We start from the raw sequence: 24151 nt of genomic DNA, 5'->3' as shown, positions 1-24151 counted from the left end.
CAAAAATTCTATTAGTATGTTTTAAAACGAGACGCATATATTTAATTATGATTTTGTATATTTTCTGCTTATTTTGAAAATATAAAGAGCAAAAAATAAGTCTTTTTCCTCATTCTTAATGAAATTTTTGGACGGATATCAACATCACGAATAAAATGAGCTAATTACTGAAATACTAAAGATAAATGCAATGAAATAAATTTGGGGACAAAATGTGACGATAAGTAAAAGTTATGATCCTTTCATTCAATTAAAATGTGGTGAACTTATTTAAAAATATGGTTTTAAATATATTTAGCTCTTATTTGATTCTCATTATTTTTAAAATATATTTTTCTCTTTCTTATTTTCAACTACATATTCTCAATCAATCATTATTCTAAAATGCACTTTTAGACAGGAAAATGGGGCTCAAACAAGATCTTAGCCTTTAGAATATTATCTCCCAGCGTTCGACTCGTAATATCCCTACTTTAGCTCTATGCGAATGACTCTTTAGCACCTTAATCTCTAATCTAGCATTTGCTAATCACACATATTTTACCTTTACAATAGTGCTTCACATGCCGTTTAACTGACAATTCGAATGAATCTTGTCCAAAGGGATTGAGTTTGATAGAAACTTAAAAGTTGAGGACATGAGTGTTAAAAATTAAAGGTTGAGAATCCTTTTGCACAAATGTCGTAGGTTGTAGACTTCCACAAAAAATTTAGTATAAAAAGTTAAGGGACTAAAGTAAAATTTCAGCAGAAGTTTCGTGTCTTTTTTAACCCACAGAGAATAATATATTCTTCCGCGAGGAGGAAATGAATATCTTTACACGTTCGATTTGAACTGAGTTTCTTACTTTATCGAACTTTTCTTTTACCACTTTCCCTCGTGATTCTCAGATTAAATTTGTAATTATTCTCTGGAGACAGTGGATATTTTGATTTTAAGTTATTCCAAAATAGATTGAAAACTACCCAAATACTGCATATTCAAGTTGATTTTTTGAGCTAGGATTAGATGCTGAAATCGTCACTTCTACTTTAAGTTCCGTAGAACCACAGTAATAGAGATTCAAATCCTTTGTGCAGTTATGGCGGACAAATCGAGACCCAGCACGTTAAATGTTTACCTTTATGTACCCAACATCATTGGTCAGTATTTGAGCAATTTAATTATTTGTTTCAATTGATTTATTGTCTGTTGAGATGGTTATGAAAATTGTGCGCCGTAAAGGCTGCATCCGGCTTGGGGGCTTGTTGATACTAAATCTCTCTAACGGCGTAAGATAAGATTTTAGAGGAGGCTAACATTGTTCGCTTTAGTTTTAATTGATTTTCTTTTGGTCATTGTCGATGCAGGATACATAAGAATTATAATGAATTGCTTTGCTTTCGCCATATGCTTCAAGGACAAATATCTTTTCTCGGTTCTGTATTTTATTAGGTGCGGATCTTTTCACCATTTCCTTGATTTTTCCATTGAAGTAAGATCATTAAATTGATTGAATTTTTGAATGCCGGGTCTCTTTCAGCTTTGCGTGTGATGCATTAGATGGTTGGTTTGCACGCAAATTGAATCAAGGTATGGGTTTATAGATTTTCACTATTTAGTTGATGTCTGCTATAAATTGTTGTACTCAAGCTTCTTTTTGCTTGTGGGGTGGTGACAATTTGGTGTTTAGCTTACAGTTAGTCGGTTTGATTACATATTTAATGCTCCGAATCTGTATGAATTTTGTGTATAAAAATTATGTTGCTTTTATAAATTGAATGGTGAAATATTGATTATATGCTTTCATTTTGAAGTTTAATAAGTTTCATGGAACACTTCTCCAAAACAATGGACAGCCAGTGATTTGGGTGGTTGAAGCGTGGAGGTTGTAGGTTGAATGTCAATGGGTACCAAAACCAAATATTGAAGAAATTAAGTAATCAATAGAGAATCAAATCTGTGTGGGATATACATCAAGTATCAACTATTTCAACAATAGAACTACAAAGTAGAAAAAGCTCCTAGGAAGAAGTTGTTCACAGAAATTATGTTGAACTGAACTTCTTCCATTTCTGTTATGAGGCCAGTCTAATGTGTGTAAATCTATTAAGAAATTATGAAAATAACTTCTCAATCCTGCAATATGTGCAATCAATTGATTTGCTTTGTTCATTTCAGTTTCAACCTTTGGAGCTGTTCTCGACATGGTTACAGATAGGTAATCTATCATTTACATTTCTCTTATGAGCTATATTTGTCTAACTTAGGATCTCAGATGTCGATTTTCTTTGTCTACGAATTCCACCTTAAATTTGTGTTTTATCTCCCAGGATAAGCACTGCCTGCCTGCTGGTAATACTCTCCCAAGTTTATAGGTGATTTGCTTTACTTGTATTTATATCAATTGCTGTGACTACAATCCACTACATATTTGAGGTTCTCTTCCCAATTTCTTCCAGGCCTGGCTTCATTTTCTTGTTGTTGCTTGCTCTAGATATTGCCAGCCATTGGTTGCAAATGTACAGGTATTTACATTATAACACACTGTTTCTGTTGAATTTCTAACCTGAGAAACATTGCATTTAATTGGAGAGCTGTTTTTGCTGTGTGTGTCTTTATCGTACAACATTTATCTGTGTCCATGTCTCATGGATCTTCATTTATATTCGACTTACTTTCACATCCTGGGTATTGCAGTTCCTTCTTGGTAGGCAAAACTAGTCATAAAGACGTAGAGGATAGTAGCAGTTGGCTGTTCAGGGCTTACTATGCGAATCGCAAATTTATGGGTTACTGTTGTGTATCCTGTGAGGTGAATATCTCTTTGATCCTTCTAATTTCGAGTGATTTTTATGTGTAGTCATCTTATTGAAGTAATTTGGTCCACAGGTTCTTTACATTATTTTGTTTCTTCTAGCAAAGAAGCAAACCGAGAATTTGACTGATGTAAGCCTCATGCTTTCTTGTTCTCAGTAATATTTAGTCTCGTCTTCTGAAAATTTACCAAGCTTGGTTTTTTTCCATATACTTTCTTTTTAGGTTTTAGTGAACGCTGCAACGCAAAGTTGGATATACTTAACTCTTTTAGCTTTAATTCTGTTCGGATGGACAATCAAGCAATCAGTCAATCTTATCCAGGTAAACACACTGTATACTCAATATTTCTGATGAATGTTTACTCATATTCTTAGCTCTGTTGCAACCATGGCTCCACCGCCTCAATACCTCTTGAATTGGTTTCTCTTTATTCTTTCGAAATCATCTAATATAGTATATCTTTATATGGTACACTCGAGGCTTCATCTTTGATCACAGTGTTGTGACTCAATGATGTAGTCTATGCTCTTGGCTCAGAAAAAATATGTAATCTGAATGCAATTAATAATGAGTTCTTCCTTGTACACTGTATCAATAATATTGTAGAGGGAAAACTTGCTCCGAATTTGGATGTGTTCTTTGGTTTGGAGTAGAGTTAGCAGTCATGATCACTGAATCTTCCAGGCTTGATTATATCCTCCATATAATGTAACATATAATTAGTAAGTAATTAAGTTAGACTAGCAAGATCTAAGTTATCTGGAATTACCTTCAAATCATGTGTTGACTGGACATGTAGAAATGAAATCAAGGTCTACATTTGGTTTACTTCTGCACCTCTATGAATAATCTACAAATAAATAATTAATCATATGACTTATTGATGCAGCACCAACAGAATATTAAATGTAGAAAGAGAAGAACAATTAACAGGAAGAAGAAAATCAGCGGGGGAGGGGATGAAAGAAGAAGAAGAATCAATAGAAGGGGAAGAATAATGGGGGAAGAGAGAAAGCTTTCGCCACAAGCCACCAATGATTTTATTCAATCGTCAACTGAAAATTACAAAGCAAAGTATGTTTAAATAGTAAAGCAAACCCTAACGAGATTGGGTCCGAGCCCGTACAAGTCCAATTTTAATAGTCTAAGAAAATAAATAAAGCGCAACTTTGATAATAAAATAAATAAATATCCGATGTCCTCATCAACTCTCTCGGGATGGGAGAAAACTCGACCCTGTCGAGTGGATATATCACTATAGGCTGTCGTCAATCTCCCAACCATTAGTTGAGTGGTTGGGCAAGCTTCTTCCGACGTCTATAGAAATGTGTTAATGGAGGTCTGAACCTGGTGTCCTTACCAACTCCCCTTGGGTGAACGGGAGGTGATCTGGGCCAAAAAAGATCTTGCTGACTCCGATAAAACTCCAATAAATCTGGATCCAATTGCTGTAGTGTCTCTTTGGAGATCCATGTACAATCATAATCTGGTCGACCAACCCAACGAACGAGGAAGCGCTAAACCTCTCCATCATTAGTAAACACAGTTTCTTCATCTAAAATAGCATCAATTTTATCTGTGTGTGTTGTGAGAGGTGGTAGTGGGTTAAAAGTGACCAAATAGTTGGGATCAAGGTCTACAAAAGGAGGTGGCAAAAGATTATTTGAGGGAATGAAATGACCTTTATAAGCTACTAGGTCCTCAACATTGAAAGTAGAGTGGTAACCAAGATGTGGTGGAATGTCAACAACATATGCATTTGGACCAACTTGATTTAAAATTTTAAAAGGACCAGCACTACGGGCTTGCAATTTGAAGGCGAGTCCATGTAGACGCTGCTCGGGCCTATTGCGGACCATATCGTAATCCCCAACGTTAAACTCAATGTCGTTTATGCAAATCAGCTTGGAATTGATATTTTGCATTACTAGTTTCAAGTTGTTTATTGATATCAATATGCAAATCAAGAAGATGTTGTGCAAATGCTTCGGCTGATACTGACACTCTAGCTTGTGGGGACATAGAGATGAGATCTAAAGGTTTCCTAGGCTTGTACCCATGAATGGCTACAAATGAACTCATACCTAATGAACGATTTATGGAGCTATTATACGCAATTAGAGCTATAGGAAGGATCAAATCCCAATTTCGAAGGTTTTCCCGGACTAGACAACGTAATAGGCTACCAAGACTTCAATTAACTACTTTAGTTTGACCGTCAGTCTGAGGGTGGTAGGCCGTAGAAAATTTCAATTTGGTGCCCATCTTTTGCCACAAGGTCCTCCAAAATGGCTAGTGAAACAAACATCTCTATCGAGCACAATGGTCTTAGGAAGCCCATACAATTTAACAATCTCATTAAAGAACAATATGACCACCTTAGACGCATCTGAGATCTTGCTACAGGGGATAAAATGAGCCATTTACGAAAAACGATCAACAACCACAAAAATAGAATCATGTTTCTTTGGGGTGCGTGGAAGGCCTAATACAAAATCCATACTAACATCTTGTCAAGGACAATTGGGGACGGGAAGAGGGGTGTATAGGCCTGTGTTTTGCCTCTTCTGTTTGCTCAATTGATAAGTGTTACATGTACTAACAATCTTAGCCGCATCTTTCTTCAAGCTAGGCCAATAGAATTGACATTCAACTTCCTCTATGGTCTTATCACGTCCAAAGTGAACGGCTAACCCTTCCGCATGAACTTTCCACACTATGAAATCTCGCACGAAGTTTGAGGGATGCACAATTTATTGGCTCGAAAGAGAAAACCATCCTCAAGTCGGAAGCCATCTGTGGTGTTTGATTGTCCACTTTGCAAATCGAGAAAAATATCCTTAAAATCGGGACATGCCTTGTAATCCTCCTTAAGCCTTTCAAAACCGATGACCTTGACACTCATGATCGACAAAAGGGAGACACGATGACTTAATGCATCAGCTGCTTGGTTCTCTACACCCTTCTTGTGTTTTAAAACAAATGAATAGGCCTGCAAATATTCAATCCAACAACCATGTCTAGAGCTTAATCTTTTTTGGGAGTTGAGGTAACGGAGGGCCTCGTGGTCCAAATAAAAGACAAATTCCTGGGGGCAAGAAATAGTGGCGTCAATGGCACAAAGCTTGGACCACCGCATACAGTTCCTTATCATAAATTGAGTACCGTTGTTTGGCTTCATTTAACTTCTTGCTGAAGTAGGCAACATGGTGACGATCCTGACTCAAGACTCCAACTTTACCTACCCCGGAGGCATCGCATTCAACTTCAAAGATTTTGGAAAAGTCGCGAAGACGCATGACAGGAGCCTTCGTCATTCGCTTTTTGACCAACTTAAAGGCCTTAGCCGCTTCTTGTGTCCAATGAAACTCCCCTTTCTTCATGCATTCCGTAATAGGCGCCATAATAGTGCTAAACCCCTTGATAAAGCGACGGTAAAATGTAGCTAAACCGTGAAAGCTCCTGACCTCATGAATAGCTTCAGGCTCAGGCGAGTTAATAATCGCCTAAACCTTAGCAGGGTTAGCAGATACCCCTGTCGAAGAGACAATGAACCCCAGAAAAACGACTGTATCAATGAAGAAAGAGCACTTCTTAACGTTAGCATACATATTAGTTGCACGAAGGGTAGAGCAAACTTGTGTGAAGTGGTTATGGTGTTGCTACTTAGTGTTACTATAGATGAGGATATCATCAAAGTAGACTACAAGAAACTTACCCATGAAAGGTCGAAGAGTTTGTGTCATTACCCGCATAAAGGTATTTGGCACATTACTTAGCTCAAAAGGCATGACCAGCCATTCATAAAGACCATCTTTTGTTTTAAACGCGGTCTTCCACTCATCACCTGGGCGAATTCTAATATGATGGTATCCACTTTTCAAATCGATCTTCGAAAAGATTGTCGCACCAACCATCATATCTAGCATATCATCAAGTCTAGGAATGGGAAAACGATACTTCATCGTGATCTTATTGATAGCGCGACTATCCACACACATTCTCTAAGAACCATCTTTTTTTGGCGTCAATAGGGCGGGGACAGCACACGGGCTTAAACTCTCACGAATGAATCCTTTGTGAAGGAGGTCATCCACTTATCTTTGGAGTTCAACGTGCTCGGTAGGATTCATCCTATAATGAGGCAAATTTGGAAAGGATGCTTGGTAGAATTCATCCTATAATGAGGCAAATTTGGAAGGGATGCTCCTGGGACGAAATCTATAGCATGTTGAATATCCCTTAGAGGAGGTAGATGATCAGGTAGGTCCTCCGGAAAGACATCTCGAAACTCCAGAAGGATACTTCAGCAGGGCTTTCTATTGTGGAGTTAGATGAAGCCTCCATGACTACCAAGGCGAACACAATTGAGTCACCAACAAGTGTACGCTCAAACTCCGTAAGACTAATAATATGCAATTTCTTTCGTTCCACACTCTTCTTCGTTTCCAGTGGGCCAACAGGCTTTAGGGGCGGTGGGTCAAGGTGAATCTTCTTTCCATTAAACACGAAGGAGCAGGAATTGGATCGACCATAGATGGTTACATCTAGGTCAAATAACCAAGGTCGTCCTAAGATGATGTGCTCGACATCCATTGAAATGACGTCACACCATATATGGTCTTTATACTTTAGGAACTGGATATGGACTAAACAACGCTCCTTAATAGCTATAGAAGAGGTATCAACCCAAGAGACGATGTATGACTGAGGGTGAGGAATTAGCTTCAATCTTAGACGGGATACAGTAGCCATCGAAATCGCATTAATGCAGCTGCTACTATCCATGAAACTTTACAGCCCTTATTGTTAATCTTGATGTAAGTGTGGAAGATGGCATGACGGCGCCAATCATCGGCATCCCTAGGTTGGGTAAGAGTGCAACGGACGACACTGACTCTAGGCGTATGTGGGATAAGGGGACTAGCCTGAATACAACCTAAGAAGATATTTTCACTATCCTCCAAGTTATCAAACTCTTCTAACTTAGGCTCATAAACTTGGTCCTCTAATGGCTCGTCGACTATACCTTCACGCTCTTCTACAACTAGGGCTCGGCTAGGACACTTAGAAGAAATGTTACCAAAACCCTCACAGTTGAAGCATTGCAAACGGGAGGACGTCCTTGAAACCTCGGAACCTCTACCTTTGCTATCCAATGTAGGGGTAGTATTAGAAGGAGGGGGTCCTAGAATAGAGTTAGGGGATGGAGTGGATGCAGAAGAAGTTGCAGTGCGGGAGTCACTACGACTTCTATACGGTGTCCTAGTCACTAATTCGTAATCCCGAACGAAAGAGTAGGCGTGGTCAAGAGTGGTGACGCCTCTAAGGATAAGCTCACGCCTGAGATCATCTCTTAGGCCTTGCCTAAACTTACTCAAAGTCATGACCTCATCCTCGACGACTTGACATCTCATTCGAAACTCATCAAACTGCGCGACGTATTCGGTCACAGGTCGATTGTCTTGTGTAAGTGCGTTCCATTGGTCTAACAAGTTACCACTGTATGATTGAGGTAAATATTTTTCTTGAAGGCGACGCTTCATTTCATCCCAACTCCCAATAGGGGGAGCATGACGCCTCTCTAGGAGGTCCTCAACACTCTCCCAAAAGAGTTGAGCAATGTCAGTTAATTTCAAACTAACAAATTGTACCCTCCGATCTTTCGGGACTCCATACCAGGCAAAGAAGCAATCCATATCTCTAATCCATTGATTGAATACACTAGGATCTAGACAACCATCAAACGTAGGGGCATCTAACTTAATGTTTCGAAAGAGGCGCTCCTCGTGACGAGGGGGAGATTGTGTACCATGATGGTGATATTCCTACTTTCGTCCACGACCCTGATTTCCTTCCCTACAATCATATCTGGCGTGGTCTCGACTACCTTGTGGACAACGTTGAGGCCTATAAACGAAAATTTCAGAGTTTTCAGCTTCGGTCGAATATGGGGTTGGATCAAGAGTGTTCAACCTAGCGGCTAGGGCTCTTTTCTCCTCACGAGTGGCAGCTACCTCAATTTGGACAGCTGTTAATTGATTTTCTAATTGTGCTAATTGTCGGGTGAGAGCTTCAACTTGGGATTGATCCATAGTAAGGGTACTAGCACTAGAAACAGTAACACGACTACTACGCAATTGCATACAAAGTAACGCTAGCTAGGTGAAGTGCACTACTGAGATCAATAAACAATGGATACCAACAGCAAAATAGCAATTTGAGCTTTTCTTTTATTATTATTATTTTTTTCTTATTTGTCTAAAAATGGGATTACGTAGGTCCGAATGTAGCAAGCTAATAATACTGATGCAAATAAAATAGAAAGCAAGGATACAATTGACTATTCGAAATGTCTGAATATGTGGGGTAATCGGGAAACAATGAGAGTTAATTCACGAATTTCGATCTAGTAGGGTGTAAGGCTATAATTAGCAAATAATAGCAACACTAATATTGTAACTGATGCAATTTTAAAATGAAGCAACGGTATAAACAAAAGATAGATAAGAAGAGTGTCTCCTTGCAGTTCGGTTGGGACTCCCAGTATTCCGATTGGTTTGAATTGTCAACGTGTGGGGCTCCAAGTATGTTTCTGTCTTACTCCTCGCTTCAGTTGCCTTTAACTGTAGAACACTCTCCTGCTGAATTGTGATTCATACTGTCTTGACTCTGATTCTGATGTGGTAGGGGCTACAAATAGTAACCAATTTCACAATAAATTGTCTCTGACTCCTTTGAATTCCTTGAACAGTTGCTTGAAATTGATTGTGGTGATGTGGTGGCGGTTGCTTTGACAGTGATTTGTGAATGAAAGATGAGTGGTGTGTTGAGTGAATTATGGTTGTGGTGGTGGCGACTAGTGTGGCAGTGTATGGGGCTTGGGTCGGTTTTGGGAGAATTGGTGCAGGTTAAGTTATTACAAGTCGATTGTGGTGGAGGGTTTCAGGTGCGAGACAGGGAGAGGCAGGATGTGGTATTGAAAGTGGCAACAGAGGTAGATAGCGGAGAGTTGATGGCTTGTAGCGCGCTAGGGTGTGCCGGTGTGGGTGGCGTCTGCAAGTGACGCTGCTAGGAGAGCACCGGCGATCGAGGCTGACGATGCGTCACGAGGTTGTGGGGTGGTTTTGGGGTGCAATTGTGGACTAGCAAGTTTTAGTAGAGAGAGTAACGGTGGGTGTGGCTACGTGGTGGAGTTGGTGGTCGAGGCGATGGATTGGGTCGGATGGGAATGGTGGATTGGGTCTTGATTATGTGGGTAGATGGTTTACTGGGTTGGGTTAATATATAGTGAATGGGTTGGGTTTGGTGTGTGCTGGACTTGAAAGTGGATTGGGATTGGGGTTATGAGCTGAGTGAGTTTAGGATTGGGATTATGTGGGCCTATTGTTGCTAGGGTTTCAATGTAGGCTAGAATTTATGGAACATCACTATTTATCTAGCAGCCAATGAGTATTTTTTTTCAGAAACTGTAGAGAATGTGAAATAGAAATTTCCGGGTTTGAATAGTACCCGTGAACAGTACGATGAACTTTTTTTTTTTTTTTTGGAACAACTATGAAGAAGCTGGAAGAAAATAGTAATAATAAATCAGCTGCTCACGCTAAAATTTATTTGTTTGTGCTGTTCCACAAGTTCTTAGGAAAGAAATAAGAAGAAAATTTTGGATTGGAGATAAGAAGAAATGTCCAACCTGGCTCTGATACCAAATTTGATGTAGCACCAACAGAATATTAAAGGTAGAAAGAGGAACAATTAACAGGAAGAAGAAAATCAGCGAGGGAGGAGATGAAAGAAGAAGAAGAATCAATAGAAGGGGAAGAATAATGGGGGAAGAGAGAAAGCTTCCGCCACAAGCCACCAATAAATTTATTCAATCGTCAACTAAAAATTACAAAGCAAAGTATGTTTAAATAGTAAAGCAAGCCCTAACGAGATTGGGCCCGAGCCCATACAAGTCCAATTTTAATAGTCCAAAAAAATAAATAAAGCGCAACTTTGATAATAAAATAAATAAATATCCGATGTCCTTATCAACTCTTTCGGGGTGGAAGAAAACTCGATCTTGTCGAGTGGATATATCACTATAGGTTGTCGTCAATCTCCCAACCATAAGCTGAGTGGTTGGACAAGTTTCTTTCAGCTTCTGTAGAAATGTGTCAGTGGAGGTCTGAACTTGGTGTCCTCACCACTTATAAAGTAAGAAGAAGACTATTTTCATGACAGTAAACTATTGGTAGAAGTGGTAATTTGGGTGCCCGATGCTTGGGGGTGGTTTATGAGAAAGGCCTTTGATTGCAATAATTTCTTTATATATATATATAAAAGATAAAATGAAAACAAACATTGCCCATTATTTGTTACCCTCATCCTTTTTCACCATTTGAAATGCTAGAATCGAAACAGTTGCCATTTTTACTCATTCAAACCCAGTCAAATCTTATTAATCTAAACACATTCAAACCTGGCCCTTCCTGCCACTGTTTTTGCTAAAAAAAGCCGATAATATTCATTGTTAATTAGTATTATTAACCATGCTAGGATGAAGAAGAGCATTACTATTGACCTCACGAAGTACCCTATCAAAAATTTGTACTTTTCAAGGTTATTTGGTGCTTTAGTGAACTTTATTGTGTCTATATCTATATTTTTGGGTGAATGTTGATGATGATGGTGTGATTTTGATGGTTCCGGTACTCACCAATACTAGGGTTTTTTTGGATTTTTTAAATGTAAAAGGCCTTCTAAAAATTCTGGATAAACTTCTTCAGGGGTTCCCAACTCTTCATAGTAGCCATTCTCCAACCTCCATTTGTGGCACCCATGTCCTCAACCTTTTAAAATTGCATGCTTCAATAATCCTGCCTGACAAAAATTGTCTATTTAGACATTAAATGGCCACGTGACCCTTAGGTGTGTCTGACTATAAAGGTGAAATTGTTCAAAAAAAGAGCAACATTTAATGGAAGTTGAATAATCATGGTTTGGGCTTGGAATACATGAAATCCTTTTTTTGGATAAATTTACCCTTTTAATTACACATCACGTGCATGTCGGAAGGACATTTAGCTCCTGTTTGAATCCCACTTTCTAAAATTTCATTTTCAACCACACATTTTATCAATAAAATAATGTTGCATGTAAATCCAAAATTTTTCCCCATTTTTTAATCACACATTTTTTTTGAAAAATTACTGTTACAAAACTCATTTTTCGCAAAAAAAATGGGGATCAAATATTTAAGTAGACATTTTCTGTTAAGCGGGGATACAAGTCGCAGTGTGTTAAAAGGTTAAGGGTCAAGGTGCCACACAAGAAGGTTGGCAGTCTGTAGGAATTTACAATAAAATCTATAACTAAGGCCTTTAGTCACTTTGCCCCCCTTTGTCTAGGCCTATGTCTTAAATTCCCTGTCTATAGGACCAGCACCAATTCAAAGATGAGCTCTTGTCAAATGATCCTATTTTACTGGGACAAACTAGTTACTGTATTAACCTCTTCATTCAAAATCCTGTTTCAGCTCCTGTATAATTATGAATGAATTTAATGTAGATTATTTAATAAGTATTTCTGATTTCCAGTTTTCATTGCAACAAGTCTGTCTTGTTACACGTGTACAAGTAAATTTTAACATTATTGACTTGTTTGAGAAAATATGTGATCTCTTTTCAGCCCCACATTTGTTACATGTCCTCATGACTAGTTTGAAAAAGATGGCTCTCTTGAAAAGCAGTTGGGATTTTAAACTTGATTGATTTGACTCCACTGTGTCCTACTTCCTAACTAATTACAGTGCCTTAATTTACTGTGACTATATTCATTGTGTGATGACAGATAAAGACTGCAGCAGATGCATGCATACTATATGACATCAACAAAAAGCAAAAGGATTAATGTGGTATAATAGCTAATTGGAGAGCTACGTGTTGCAGGCAGTCGTCGTTTACCAAATGATGTATTTTTGTTCTCTTCCAGAAGAACTTTAATTCCATATTGGTTGCTATGTGGACCTGCAATTTGGATCGAGTTGAAAGTGTGGAACAGTTGAACTTTTTTTTTTTTTTTTTTCAATCAGTCAATCTTCAATTATGTGGCCGAGCACGTTTGAATATTTGCATAGTATATTTTGTACAGCTCCTCTTGGAAATTGACCTGTTTTTTGAACAGTTGTGTCGTAGGTGAAATGTTCTCTTGCCGTTTGTTCTATCTTTAGAGTTGCTCCCGTGAAATATCATTTGACTAATATGTCCCAACATTTTGAAAATAGGTATGCCAATAGCAACACCGTCGTCTCCCATTTAGACTCGAATGGAAAGGGGGACTTCGAAAAGCATACTATGCATTCGTCGTGCAGGGTAATGCAACTAAGCTCTAAAAGGTTGCAGATATGACAAGAAGCTCAATCGAGCCCGTTATTGGAAATTCACTCCAATCACTATTTATTTGAACCTTCGAGCATCTTTTATGGCATAGGTCTAGCATGGGTTAAAGTGATTCTCTATATTTTGTCATGCCTGTAGTGGAAAGTTTTTATCTTGCTCAGTGAAGATAAGAGATCAATTTCATGCAAACAGTCCCTTAAGAAGCCAATAATTGAATATTTTTCAGACAGTTTAAAGTAACAATTTAAGACAAAAATCTTGTCAAGATACAATGCTACAAATATGATCTTTTGCTTCCCTTAAAGGATTTATCCCTCTCATAATAGTTCTACAACTGATGAAATCTCCAACATAAATCAATACAGGCTAAATCCGAAAAGTTGGCTAATCAAGAGTGCAAGACCTAAAGCAATGGCAACAAGGGACGATGCCCAGGTGAGCTTCTCGGTTATCCTGGGGACCCTATCCTTAAGTGCTTGACTACACGAGCCTATAAAGACGGTATAGCTTCCCATAGCGATAACCGTTCCAACCAAGAACATGCATAGAAACGCAGCACCAGCCAATCGAGATGGCAAAGCAAGTGCAGGCAAGATCATCATCAGAGCATCAGGTTGTAATCCATGGACAATTCCCGTAGCAAAAGTTGCAAACCCGATCTTCTTCTTCCCGACAGAGGTATTCTCGAGGGCTTCATAAATGATAACATCACATTCACCATTTTCTAGTGCAACACATGGGGCAGGGACTTCTGAAGCTTCCTTGATCCCCATAGCACCAATTACAAGAAGAGTAAAGCCCACAACTCGTGTACCCCAGGTTCGGATAACTTCAATGTGAAGCCGATCCTTCAAAAGTAGAAAGAGTAACCCGAATATTACCTGTCCAGCATCATGGCCACATCCCCATAGAGCTCCAACTGCGGCACTTTCCATTCTTGTACGACCTATTGAAAGCGGGGCCAAAGCAGCAAGGTGGTCGGGACCAGATAATGTGTGCAAGCATCCGGCAAAGAAGCCGGTCCACGCACTGCTCAATAACTCACTACGAATAAGTCGACTCCCTGCTGCCGCAGCAACGGGTCCTCCGGTCTTGGCTATACTTTGAAAACTAGCTAAAGCTGGTGACACAACAACAGGGTGGACCAGTACCAAAAAGACCGCTGAGATAAGTAGTACTGTTCCAGAAGTAACCACCTGAAACATATTTGACAATGTTATGTCAAAATATAGGGCAAAAATCTTTACCATATGTCAATTTACAAGATTATAACATTAGAATAATGAGTGGTATAGGTGTCAAATTACTCGGAAAAAATATTACTTAACCAATCAAATGCTTTTATCCATATCTACAGGCACAAGTAGGGTACTGATTACACGGTCATGTTTTGCATTGAGTAATAAGTAATAACTATATTTTCTCTTGATTTCCACAGGATTGGTTTACTCTGATACACAAAAATCATATAAAGTTAACCATAGAATACATTAGATGTAAAGGAGTGATTGAATCTTAGTGCCTAACTACTATCACATCATAAGAAAATACAAAAAATTGAAAAGATTTCCTCAGCTCCATTTATCGATTGTCAAAAACAGCAGCAGGGCAAAAACCAGAAGCCAAGTTCAGTAACTTGCTAGAAACTTTATAGTCCATCAAAATAGATCTCTTAAACATATATCAAGCTCGATCTTAAGCTTGAAAAAGGTTTGTCAAAAAAGTCTGACTCTGACCAACCCATTTCAGGATTAAAATAAAAGTTAAGTATAGAATCAAAAGTCTTGTCTAGGACAGAAGCTAATTTTCGGAATCTTCCAAACTGAATGGCTAGCTAGATAGAGCATTTGAAAACATAATATTTTGACATGCAAAATTGAAGTGCATGCACAATTTTTCTGCACAAATACACTCGAGAATTGTGCTATCAAAAAACCAAAGTACTACAATAAAAAATTTCCTTTGTGCATCAAGAAATCATATAGAACATTTGAAAAGACTCACCAAGAGGATAATTTGGCGAGTGGAATCTTCCTATACAAACTGCAGTTCTGACTTTATAAGGATCTTTCTTTTAGGATCATGTAATATACAATCTTCTGCTTCATCTGACAAATTTCATAAACTTAATCCAATCCATTCAAAGGATTGAACGTGACTTGACAATTGACATGCCTCCATACAAAAATCTAGAAAAACCTCAAACACCAGAATACTGACAGAACTAGATGTGTTCAGAAGCACGACGTAGAGCACATAGAGAAACTTCTACTAGAACTTGAGTTGTTATATTTCTCAACATGCATTTATACAATGTTGGTGGCATATTTTCCTCTTGCAAATACATGCACAGGCATAAAAATCGAAGAATTACAATGGTGCTTCAGAGCTCACTTGATTCAGAAAATGCAATTAAATAGAAGCACTCCCGTACGAACAATATCTTAAGCCAAACAAGTACATAAGAAAGAATAAAATATATCCAACACAAACCAATATTTATTTATCCACCTTCCCAGATGTTGCACCTTCAGAATAAGTGTCAATAACAAATTACTGTCTTCAAGGGGATTCCATTCAATACTAATGTAGAAATAAAGAAAACTTCACAATAAACTAATGCTACCCCTTAGATGAAGCAAATAGTACCAAATATCCTCTACTGGACACCAATTATTCTTGCTTTAATTTTATTGTTTTATCGGCATTTCTTCATATAGTGGACGATAATTCAAAAAAGAATTGAAGACAGAGAAATCTGAAAAATAATAATAGGATTAAAATTCCCATGGCATTAATACCTTTTGCTGCTCAGAGAATGTTTGGGCGATTCGTTTAAGAAAATGGGGCTTGGAATGTGCCCCATCAGGTAAATCCGCAGAACTCAACAAAATTTCCGGATATGTGTCTAATGAATTCACAGAAAGAGAGGATGGGTCATGGAGTTTGCAGGATAGCGAGCTCAATTGGCGCGATTCAGAGCGTGGGAAGGAAGAAAAACCGATTCTTGACGCAGAATGGACTCGGAGGAGAAGCGGGCAAGATGGCTTAAGGCTGTGGATTTTAGAAGGAACTGAATTGGAATAAATAAGCCTCTCCATATCAAAACTGAAACCACCCACAACCTATGAGTTTCTGGGGAATTGTTTTACTGGGAATTTGAACGAATTGACAGATTTTCAGAGGAAAAAAGGTCTTGCAGGAGAAGGGCAGGTGGGGTGGCAGAAAGAGGTGAAGGGATGAAGGGATAACATACCTAAACTGTTCTATGAATCTACCAGTTTGGTTGGCAGTTTAACTGTATATTGAAATTTTTTTTATTTTTTTTTCTCCTTTTAATTCCTGCAAATGCATAGCAGCATAGGAACATATAACGATCCAAGTGGTAAAAGGGGAGGGTGGAGAAATCCAACTTTACTTGAGGTTGCTGCGTCAATGGTTCGAATCCTGAAATATGAATTTGGCTCTTGGGTAAGTGCAAGTGTACAAGCAGCCTTCCACCTTATACCCTTTGAGGCATAACCTGTAATTTACCTCCCTCACGATACTTCAGGGTAGGGGTGGTGGGGGATCCTTAAGGGTAGGGTTTAACCTTTCTCTCTCTCTCTCTTTTTTTTTTTTTTTTTTTTTTTTTTTTTATAACGATAAAATTTGTTGATTACTACGTCTAACTAAAACGTTTAAAAAGGTACCGTAGAAACGTCAACTTGAAAGCGTCAGACTCATATTAGTTGGGTTTGATTGACCCGTACAACTTGATCACAGAATGACTTCAATTTTCATTTTTTTTTAAATTCCATTTTTAATTTTACATTTTATCAACTCTTAATCCTATAATTCATACATTCATCAATTTTTATTAAAATTTATTTAAAATAAAATTGCCAAACCAGAGAGGGCCAATCACACCTCCTTTTTAAACCTCGAAGTATGAATGTCTAAAATTATTTGGACTTGATTGACTTTTACTTTTTATTTAAGCAGTTAATAAAAATTTTAGCATATTCTAATAAAATTTGATGAAATGTATAATTATAAAGATGATAAAAGTTTTGAATCTCATAAAATAATGATTAAATTTGAAATTTGACCAATTGAAAAATTGATTATATTTTAGCATAGTTTTGATCGTGAATTTTGATTTGTGAGCCTCTACAATCGAACGCGGATTTAGGTTGGGGCCAATTCCAGGAGAAGTTGTATTTGAGATGGACTTTGAGGCCACTCGTACATGGATTATCTCGAACATTTTGAAAATTTTGGGGGTATAGATTGCAACGTAACATGAAATTAGTACATATGGTAGTTTTGCAATGGATACACTTAAATTTAAATATTGATAAGTAATTAAGCATGTATTCAAGGTTACTTATTTGACATTGACCAGTTTAAGGGAAGTTGTGGTCTGATCGTGTCCACAATATACATTAGAATAAGTGGTGGTGCCTTTCATATCTTACTTTATGATCATGCTTCACCAAACTTCAATATGTTTTCAGTTACATTATAATTATTATTTTTTCCTTTAAAATTTTAAAATCTTGACATACTGTTAATAAAAATAACTTATTTATTTTCAGTTCTAATCAATTAAAAAATTATGTATTTTAAAATTTACTTTTTAAATTTAGCGAAACAAGCAAGAGAGCTTTTTGTGATTTTTGGAATCTAAAATTAATCTTAAGATGCTTAGGTTAGCGAGGAATTTTAAAATAGCGAGAGTAGGGGGGGGGGGGTAGGGGGGGTGATTTTTATTCATTTCATACATGGAGTTTTATATATTTTTAAGAGAGTTCTATTGGTAATTGAAGTTTAAGTCTCAATCTCCTATATGGAATATGTAGTCACACTTTTAAATTTTTTGTATAGTGAATAACATCGTCTTGTTGTGTGCAAAATATTAATTTTGTGCTTTTAAGACAGAATATATGATTATTTTGGTTTAGCTCTATTATAAAATTAATGCCCACGTTGCATATGTTATTTGTTAAAATGATCTTTAGGTTTGATCTTGTAGTATATCCATGTTTATGAATACTGAGACAACGACCTCACAACGAAGAGTGACTTTGGATCTTCAAGAACATACGACGAGCCCATTATGATCTCTAGACTCCAGCCCACCTCTAAATGTGGAGAAAAAGATCTATAATGAGAATAATTACCCACAATCAATGTTTAAAAATTATGAATAAATAGTAATGAGCGGTGAATAATATTTGTGCGCACCTCAAATATGTTGATAAAAAATGAATGAAATATTTATAAACAGTCTATTAACATTAGATGAACATAGCTTCACCCAAATGATATACTTGTTTATTTTCCAAGAGGCATGTGGCATATAGTGCCTTCAACTGCCTTTCACAATCTTGCAAAGACACCAATTCTAACAGCGCAACCAAACGATAAGACTATGGCAACAAAGACGATGCCACCTGAAAGTTAAGAAAGAGTTTATTGACAAGTTTTCTGTTTAACACTCAAAATTATGAGAATGGAGGGAAAACAACAAGTAATTTGTACAACTAGATCACTATCACAAAAATCCAACCATACTTGTGTTTCGTGAGGCTTGCAGTGAACTTTAGAATTTGAGCTTCTAAATTATAGTAAGAAATCATTTATTTATTTATTTATAAGAGTTTTATGGAGCTAAATTTATTTACTTAAAATCAACAACAAAATAAAATATTCATAATATTTTTATTATCAAATAATATTGTGAAAATGTTCTAAATGATCACTTAAATAAACTCGTCTTGCAATTTTAGAGGCAAAAATATCAATAAATTCTGAATAGTCAAGTTGTTCAATTATTTCTTTTTCAATGGATAATATGGTAAATCCATTCAATCTTTGCTGTGATATAGTTGATCGGAGATAAATCTTAATCAAGTTCTTTCAACTGATGCAACTGTAATTGGTATAGTTAGCAAAATCTTATAAGCAATGCAAGAATTTGGAAAATAACCATTAATTTTCTTCAAGTATTGTAGCACAACAATTCCTCTTTTTGTTTCTCTAGGTAAATAGCATTTCGAAACTATCAACTCTGAATATAAGTCATCACCAATAATGTTTGAATGTCCATTATATTTCAAATATTGCTCAAGATTCTCACAAGATTTCAACAAATTGTAAACATGTGTACTCTTTAACCTCTCAAAATTAAACAAAAATTCAAATGTCTCTTCTTAATGTTTAAATTATTCAAAAAGAGTTTGAAGTGAAGATCGAGCTTGATCAATTATAAAGAGAATATAATCAACTATAAAAGATTCTTCGGGTGATTTTGTTACATTTTCAGTATTGCTTTCGTCAAAATGTTTCTTTCTTCAAATATTGCATTTTTCTCAAAATACACTTCAATTCACATTGTCAATTGCCATTTGTTTAGCTTTATCCATGGCACTGGCAATCCCAAATTCTCTATAACTTTCAAGAAACAGAATAAGTGCTTGTAAAAGCTTGATGACTTCATCAATATCCATGTTTTCGATTTGAAAAAAAATATTGATGCAACAACTTATACCAAATTATCATGTCAAACAAGAACTCAAAATTCTAAAATTCATATACTGCTAAGGACTCAACTTTACTCTTTGTCTTAGGATATTCATCAATGTTTGCCAAGTCAAGTAAAACATTTCTTGTTTGTACAGATTACTCTTTTATAGGCTTAACACTTTCTACTTGACATTTCCCAAAAAAAAAATTCATTGTTTGGGAGAAGAAGAGAACATTGTGTAGATGTGTTGTGTCGCTTCAAGGAATGACATAACTTTAGAACAATAATTTGCCGTGTGACATAATGCTAGATTAAGGTTATGACAACCACAAAAGCTCTAAGATTTATTTCAAATAACCTTTTTTGTACACCTATGTTTTCCGCTCATATTAGCTCCATTGTTATTTCCTTGACCTCTTATATTATCAATATTAAATTCAAGTTTATTTACATTTTTAAGTTTAGCGAAAAGTCCAAGTCCTGATGTATCACCCACCTTCAAAAACTATATCCATTATTCTTGTACCATTGTTGAGTTTATTTAATTGTCTATGCACCATATTACTAGAGTTGTTTGCTCCTCATGATTCGTGTTTGGAGTACAATCAAGTATGATAGAAAAATATTTTGCATATTTTATTTTTGTGACAGTTGCACTTCTTACCTCGCCTGCCAATATTTGTATCAATTTATTTTGAATCTTAGGACCAAAATATATATACTGAATTTCACGTGCTTGAGCACATCAAATGTGTTCTCCCATTACTGGATCAAATTAAGCAATTATTTCTATCATTTGCAAAAAAGTCGATTGTTCTCAACATAAAATTGTTTACAATCTCCTCAAAATGTCAATATTTTTAGCAAATCTTTTCACAATAGCAGTTTTCTTCATTAACATTTGTTTCCAGTGCTCTCTTTCTTTGTTGATGACCAATTGTATGCTTTCGTCAATCGTATATCTATTTGAAGCTTATTTTTCAATTCCATCCAACTAGTAATACAACCTAAATGTTCCTTAACCACTTCATGTTTTGTAAGACATCGACACAAATTATGCCAATCTTTTTTCATCATTGCCCAATTGACTAATATTTTCATGTCTTTTTCTGTCTTAAAAAGCCTCTCATCTTTTGATCAATTTGATGGTCCTTACAGTTTTTAGAATCATCAAAATTCAAAGAAAAACAATTCTTGTGATTTCAATCTTCATATTGAACATTGTCTTCATCATCCTAGTTTGAATCATTTACATTGGTATGTTCAATCATTTCCTCATTTTCTTTCAATACATATACATTATCATTATCATTCTAATTATGTTGTTCCTCAATCACCAAATTTTTTGGTGTACCTTTTCTTTTCTTGCCATTAAAATACTTATCAATATCTCCAGCTTGGCTTTAAATTAATATCTCTATTCTTTCTCTCTACTTCTTTTTTTGAGCTCCGGAGGCAGATTTAGGAGCCATTGTATATTGATAGTTGACTCTATAGCAAACACAAATTGAAATTTGAGTGTAAAAAGGAGATCATATTAGTTTAAGAAAGAAAGATTAAAAGATATGTTTTTTTTTTCTCAAAACATCATCCGCAAATAACATACAAATGAAAATGTTTTCATTCACAATCTTGTGTAACTCGTTTAATCACCAGTTGTAAATTAAATTATCTGCCATAAGCTGGAGTTCAAAACTGAAAACGGAGGAACACACTAACAAAGCAAAACCCACTACTAAAACATCAATTATAAATATTATATTCCTTCCAAAATCTTAATTTATGTCAAGTGAAACAATTTTCATTAAAAATTAATGGGGAATTTACCAAAATGTCACTTTTTTTTGAAAATGCACAAAAAATTTTGATGTGCACACAATTTGTACAAAAATATCACTTTCTTGTTGTCAAATGTCTAAATTACCCTTAATTTGACCTTTTTTTGGAGCATTTAATGCTCCTTCATGATTGTTTTTCAAAACAATTAATGTTGTGATTTGATTGTTTAATTTGTATATTATAATCATTAAATATATGAATATTATATTGTAAAATACGAATTTAGTTAATAAAAAATGAATATAAAATCCTTCAAAACCCTAGTTAACATAAAAAAACAAATTTCTTCTTAAACAAACCCTTTTTCTTTCATCTTCATCCATTTTCTTCTTTATCCATTTTCTTCTTCATCAAAAAGGCATTACTTCATCCATCTTCCTCATCTATTTTGAAAGGTCAATTATTACGAATTGTTTATATTTTTATGTAATAGCTTACTATTTTTAAAATGTTAAAAATAACATGATAATCACTATTATTAATCATCATGTTCTTGTTTTTTTAATATTTTTGAAGGAAAAACATACCAAAAATATTTAGGGAATGCGAAGTATTCCATATTTAATGAAGCATTCAGTCATTTATTTCTGAAAATAGGTTGCGATGTTGTAGTTAAGAAATAATTATAACTATTAATGCTATCAAACACATTTGAAGCTTCTCGACAGTTCCGACAGTTGAACTGTCGAACTCGACATTTCGAAACTGTCGGGATAGATAACTAAACTGTCGAATTGGACAGTTGAAAACTCTTGAAACCCTTCATTTGACCTTGTACTATTGCATAAGCTTAAATATTCGAACGTGTCACTTCCATGCTGTTATATAATCGATATATTGATTGCGCATAATTCTTATCGTTGCAATCCCAACATTTCAGGTATGAACAATAATTTGAGATTTATCGTATCGTATGGGGGAAAGTTCGTTCACGTGAATGACGAATGGAAGTGGACTGGGGACAAAACCACTTCCATTTTAGTGCCGAGCAGTAGTACACTACCCGGGCTATTGTTACGGTTGAACAACAAACTTGGTGTTCTCGATCCGCACACAAAAATGGAATTGAAGTTCAAAGTTCCCAACATGAATATACCGCCGGTCGAAATATTCGAAGATGAAGACGTAAATTGGTACATATCAGTTCATAAGGAAACTGCTCTCTGCATTACGACATTGGAAACCGGCCTGCCAATTGTTGAAATGGAGAGGGATATAAATTACAGTCAACAATTATTCCCCTACTGCGTTGTACATTGAAATCTATTATAGTACACTTTTGATTCTCATTATTGCTTGCAGTCGTTATTGATCTTTGGATTGGCATAAACATTAGGATCATCATGTTGATGACCTGCAGAACATCTCGATAGTTCACCTGTCGGTCCCCCCAATTGTCTTCTGTCATTCTCGACATATGACTGCAAATGTCACATAACCATGGTAATAGTGAATAAACAACGCGACAAATAACAACAAAGGTACATAGCTACCACGTGTAATAAGGACAAGAAAAAAGTACTTAAAATAATTTGTTATAACTCAACTTGAAGCACTCGAACTATTCTCTTGTTGCAAAAAAAAATAAAAAAAATCATCCACATCATTCGAAAACTGCTATCATTCTATGGTGTACGACATCTTTCATTATTCCCCATGAAACACCGTGTATGTTCCCCAATATTACTACGTAGCAAAGAGGACAATTAGACACTTTGACTCAATTATGCATACGAATATTAGAGATGCGTAAGCGTATTGTGTTATTTTCAAAAAACAACAATCGATCAGTTTGCCCCAAAACGTACAATATGATGAGCTAATATATTTAAAAACAAAATATCTATTACCAAAATTCAAACCTGAAGAGTACATTTAGCCCCTCAACTCTACGCCCGTGTCCAAGACAATGCTCATGAAGTAACTTGTGTGTAACTAACATATCTCTCAATGCTATTTATAACCAACTCCAAGGAAGGAAGCAATTATGGTCATTCACTACCCAACCACCAAGTCCAATCTCTAAGTAAATTTGAAAATCAATTGGTGTGATGGTTCAATAAATATCAACTTACGGACATTAATCCCCCATTTTTTCATAAATACTAGGACATTGTGACTCTTAAATCATGTGCACGATGGCTTCTTATAGTTTCCTACAAATCAAATCTTCTCATATGCAAGTTATTGGAAGCATGGTTGTAATGCTACGGTTTCCCACTTCAATGGCTCATCATCTTTACCCACATCAAGAAAAAAATATTGGAATAGATATTAACTTATTTGTAAATTAGTTGTACCATGGTTTTCATGACTTTAAAAAGAATATTGGAATACACATTAAAAACAATCTACTACTCCTTAGTATAAACATTTTCCGTTAAAAATCACAAAAATTTCATACGTCAATGTCACATAAATTTCACCAACGAATGCAAAATATTATACATTAAGGGAAAACAAAATGTTCTTCCATGCAACTGCCTCATTCACTATCTATTGTTGTAATGGAATCCTGAATGTACCATTGTGAATGTTGCTCTTTCTTTGACAACGCAATCGATTGTTCCATCTCCCATTATTTCCATAATGTACGCACCAACACTTTCAGGAGATGTG

At 36.0% G+C, this 24151-nt stretch overlaps 2 protein-coding genes across 3 annotated transcripts; one reads left to right on the top strand and one right to left on the bottom strand.

Annotated features, from left to right (window-relative positions):
• Nucleotides 1-775: 775 nt before the first annotated feature.
• Nucleotides 776-13006, top strand: LOC111412191 (probable CDP-diacylglycerol--inositol 3-phosphatidyltransferase 2). 2 transcript variants are annotated; one of them, XM_023042998.1, is made up of 10 exons: nt 776-1143; nt 1351-1435; nt 1524-1573; nt 2162-2201; nt 2314-2358; nt 2443-2508; nt 2681-2795; nt 2873-2929; nt 3023-3121; nt 12635-13006. In XM_023042998.1, exons 1-10 carry the CDS (start codon nt 1083-1085, stop codon nt 12692-12694), a joined length of 678 nt encoding a protein of 225 aa, XP_022898766.1. In that variant the 5' UTR covers nt 776-1082; the 3' UTR covers nt 12695-13006. The 2 variants fall into 2 exon arrangements, with proteins under 2 accessions (XP_022898766.1, XP_022898767.1); XM_023042999.1 differs by lacking the exon at nt 776-1143 and adding an exon at nt 1190-1272.
• A 372-nt stretch (nt 13007-13378) lies between these two features.
• LOC111412190 lies at nt 13379-16503 on the bottom strand. Its single transcript, XM_023042997.1, has 2 exons — nt 15984-16503; nt 13379-14378 (listed from the first exon to the last, which is right to left on the bottom strand). The coding sequence occupies exons 1-2, from the start codon at nt 16281-16283 to the stop codon at nt 13539-13541; spliced, it is 1140 nt and encodes a 379-aa protein (XP_022898765.1). The 5' UTR covers nt 16284-16503; the 3' UTR covers nt 13379-13538.
• Between the last annotated feature and the right edge of the window lie 7648 nt (nt 16504-24151).

The sequence above is a fragment of the Olea europaea genome, chromosome 16, assembly GCF_002742605.1.
Source record: "Olea europaea var. sylvestris chromosome 16, O_europaea_v1, whole genome shotgun sequence".
Taxonomy (NCBI): Eukaryota; Viridiplantae; Streptophyta; class Magnoliopsida; order Lamiales; family Oleaceae; genus Olea; species Olea europaea.
Note: the sequence above shows the minus strand (reverse complement) of the source record. Positions and strands in the feature narration are given on the sequence as shown.

Excerpts from the sequence above, each read along its gene's own strand:
- LOC111412191 (XM_023042998.1), top strand. The coding sequence starts at position 1,083 with ATGGCGGACAAATCGAGACCCAGCACGTTAAATGTTTACCTTTATGTA. Across the intron at positions 2,509-2,680 it reads CATTGGTTGCAAATGTACAG|TTCCTTCTTGGTAGGCAAAA; the intron begins GTATTTACATTA and ends TGGGTATTGCAG. Across the intron at positions 3,122-12,634 it reads AATCAGTCAATCTTATCCAG|ATAAAGACTGCAGCAGATGC; the intron begins GTAAACACACTG and ends GTGTGATGACAG.
- LOC111412190 (XM_023042997.1), bottom strand. The coding sequence starts at position 16,283 with ATGGAGAGGCTTATTTATTCCAATTCAGTTCCTTCTAAAATCCACAGC. Across the intron at positions 14,379-15,983 it reads CATTCTCTGAGCAGCAAAAG|GTGGTTACTTCTGGAACAGT; the intron begins GTATTAATGCCA and ends AATATGTTTCAG.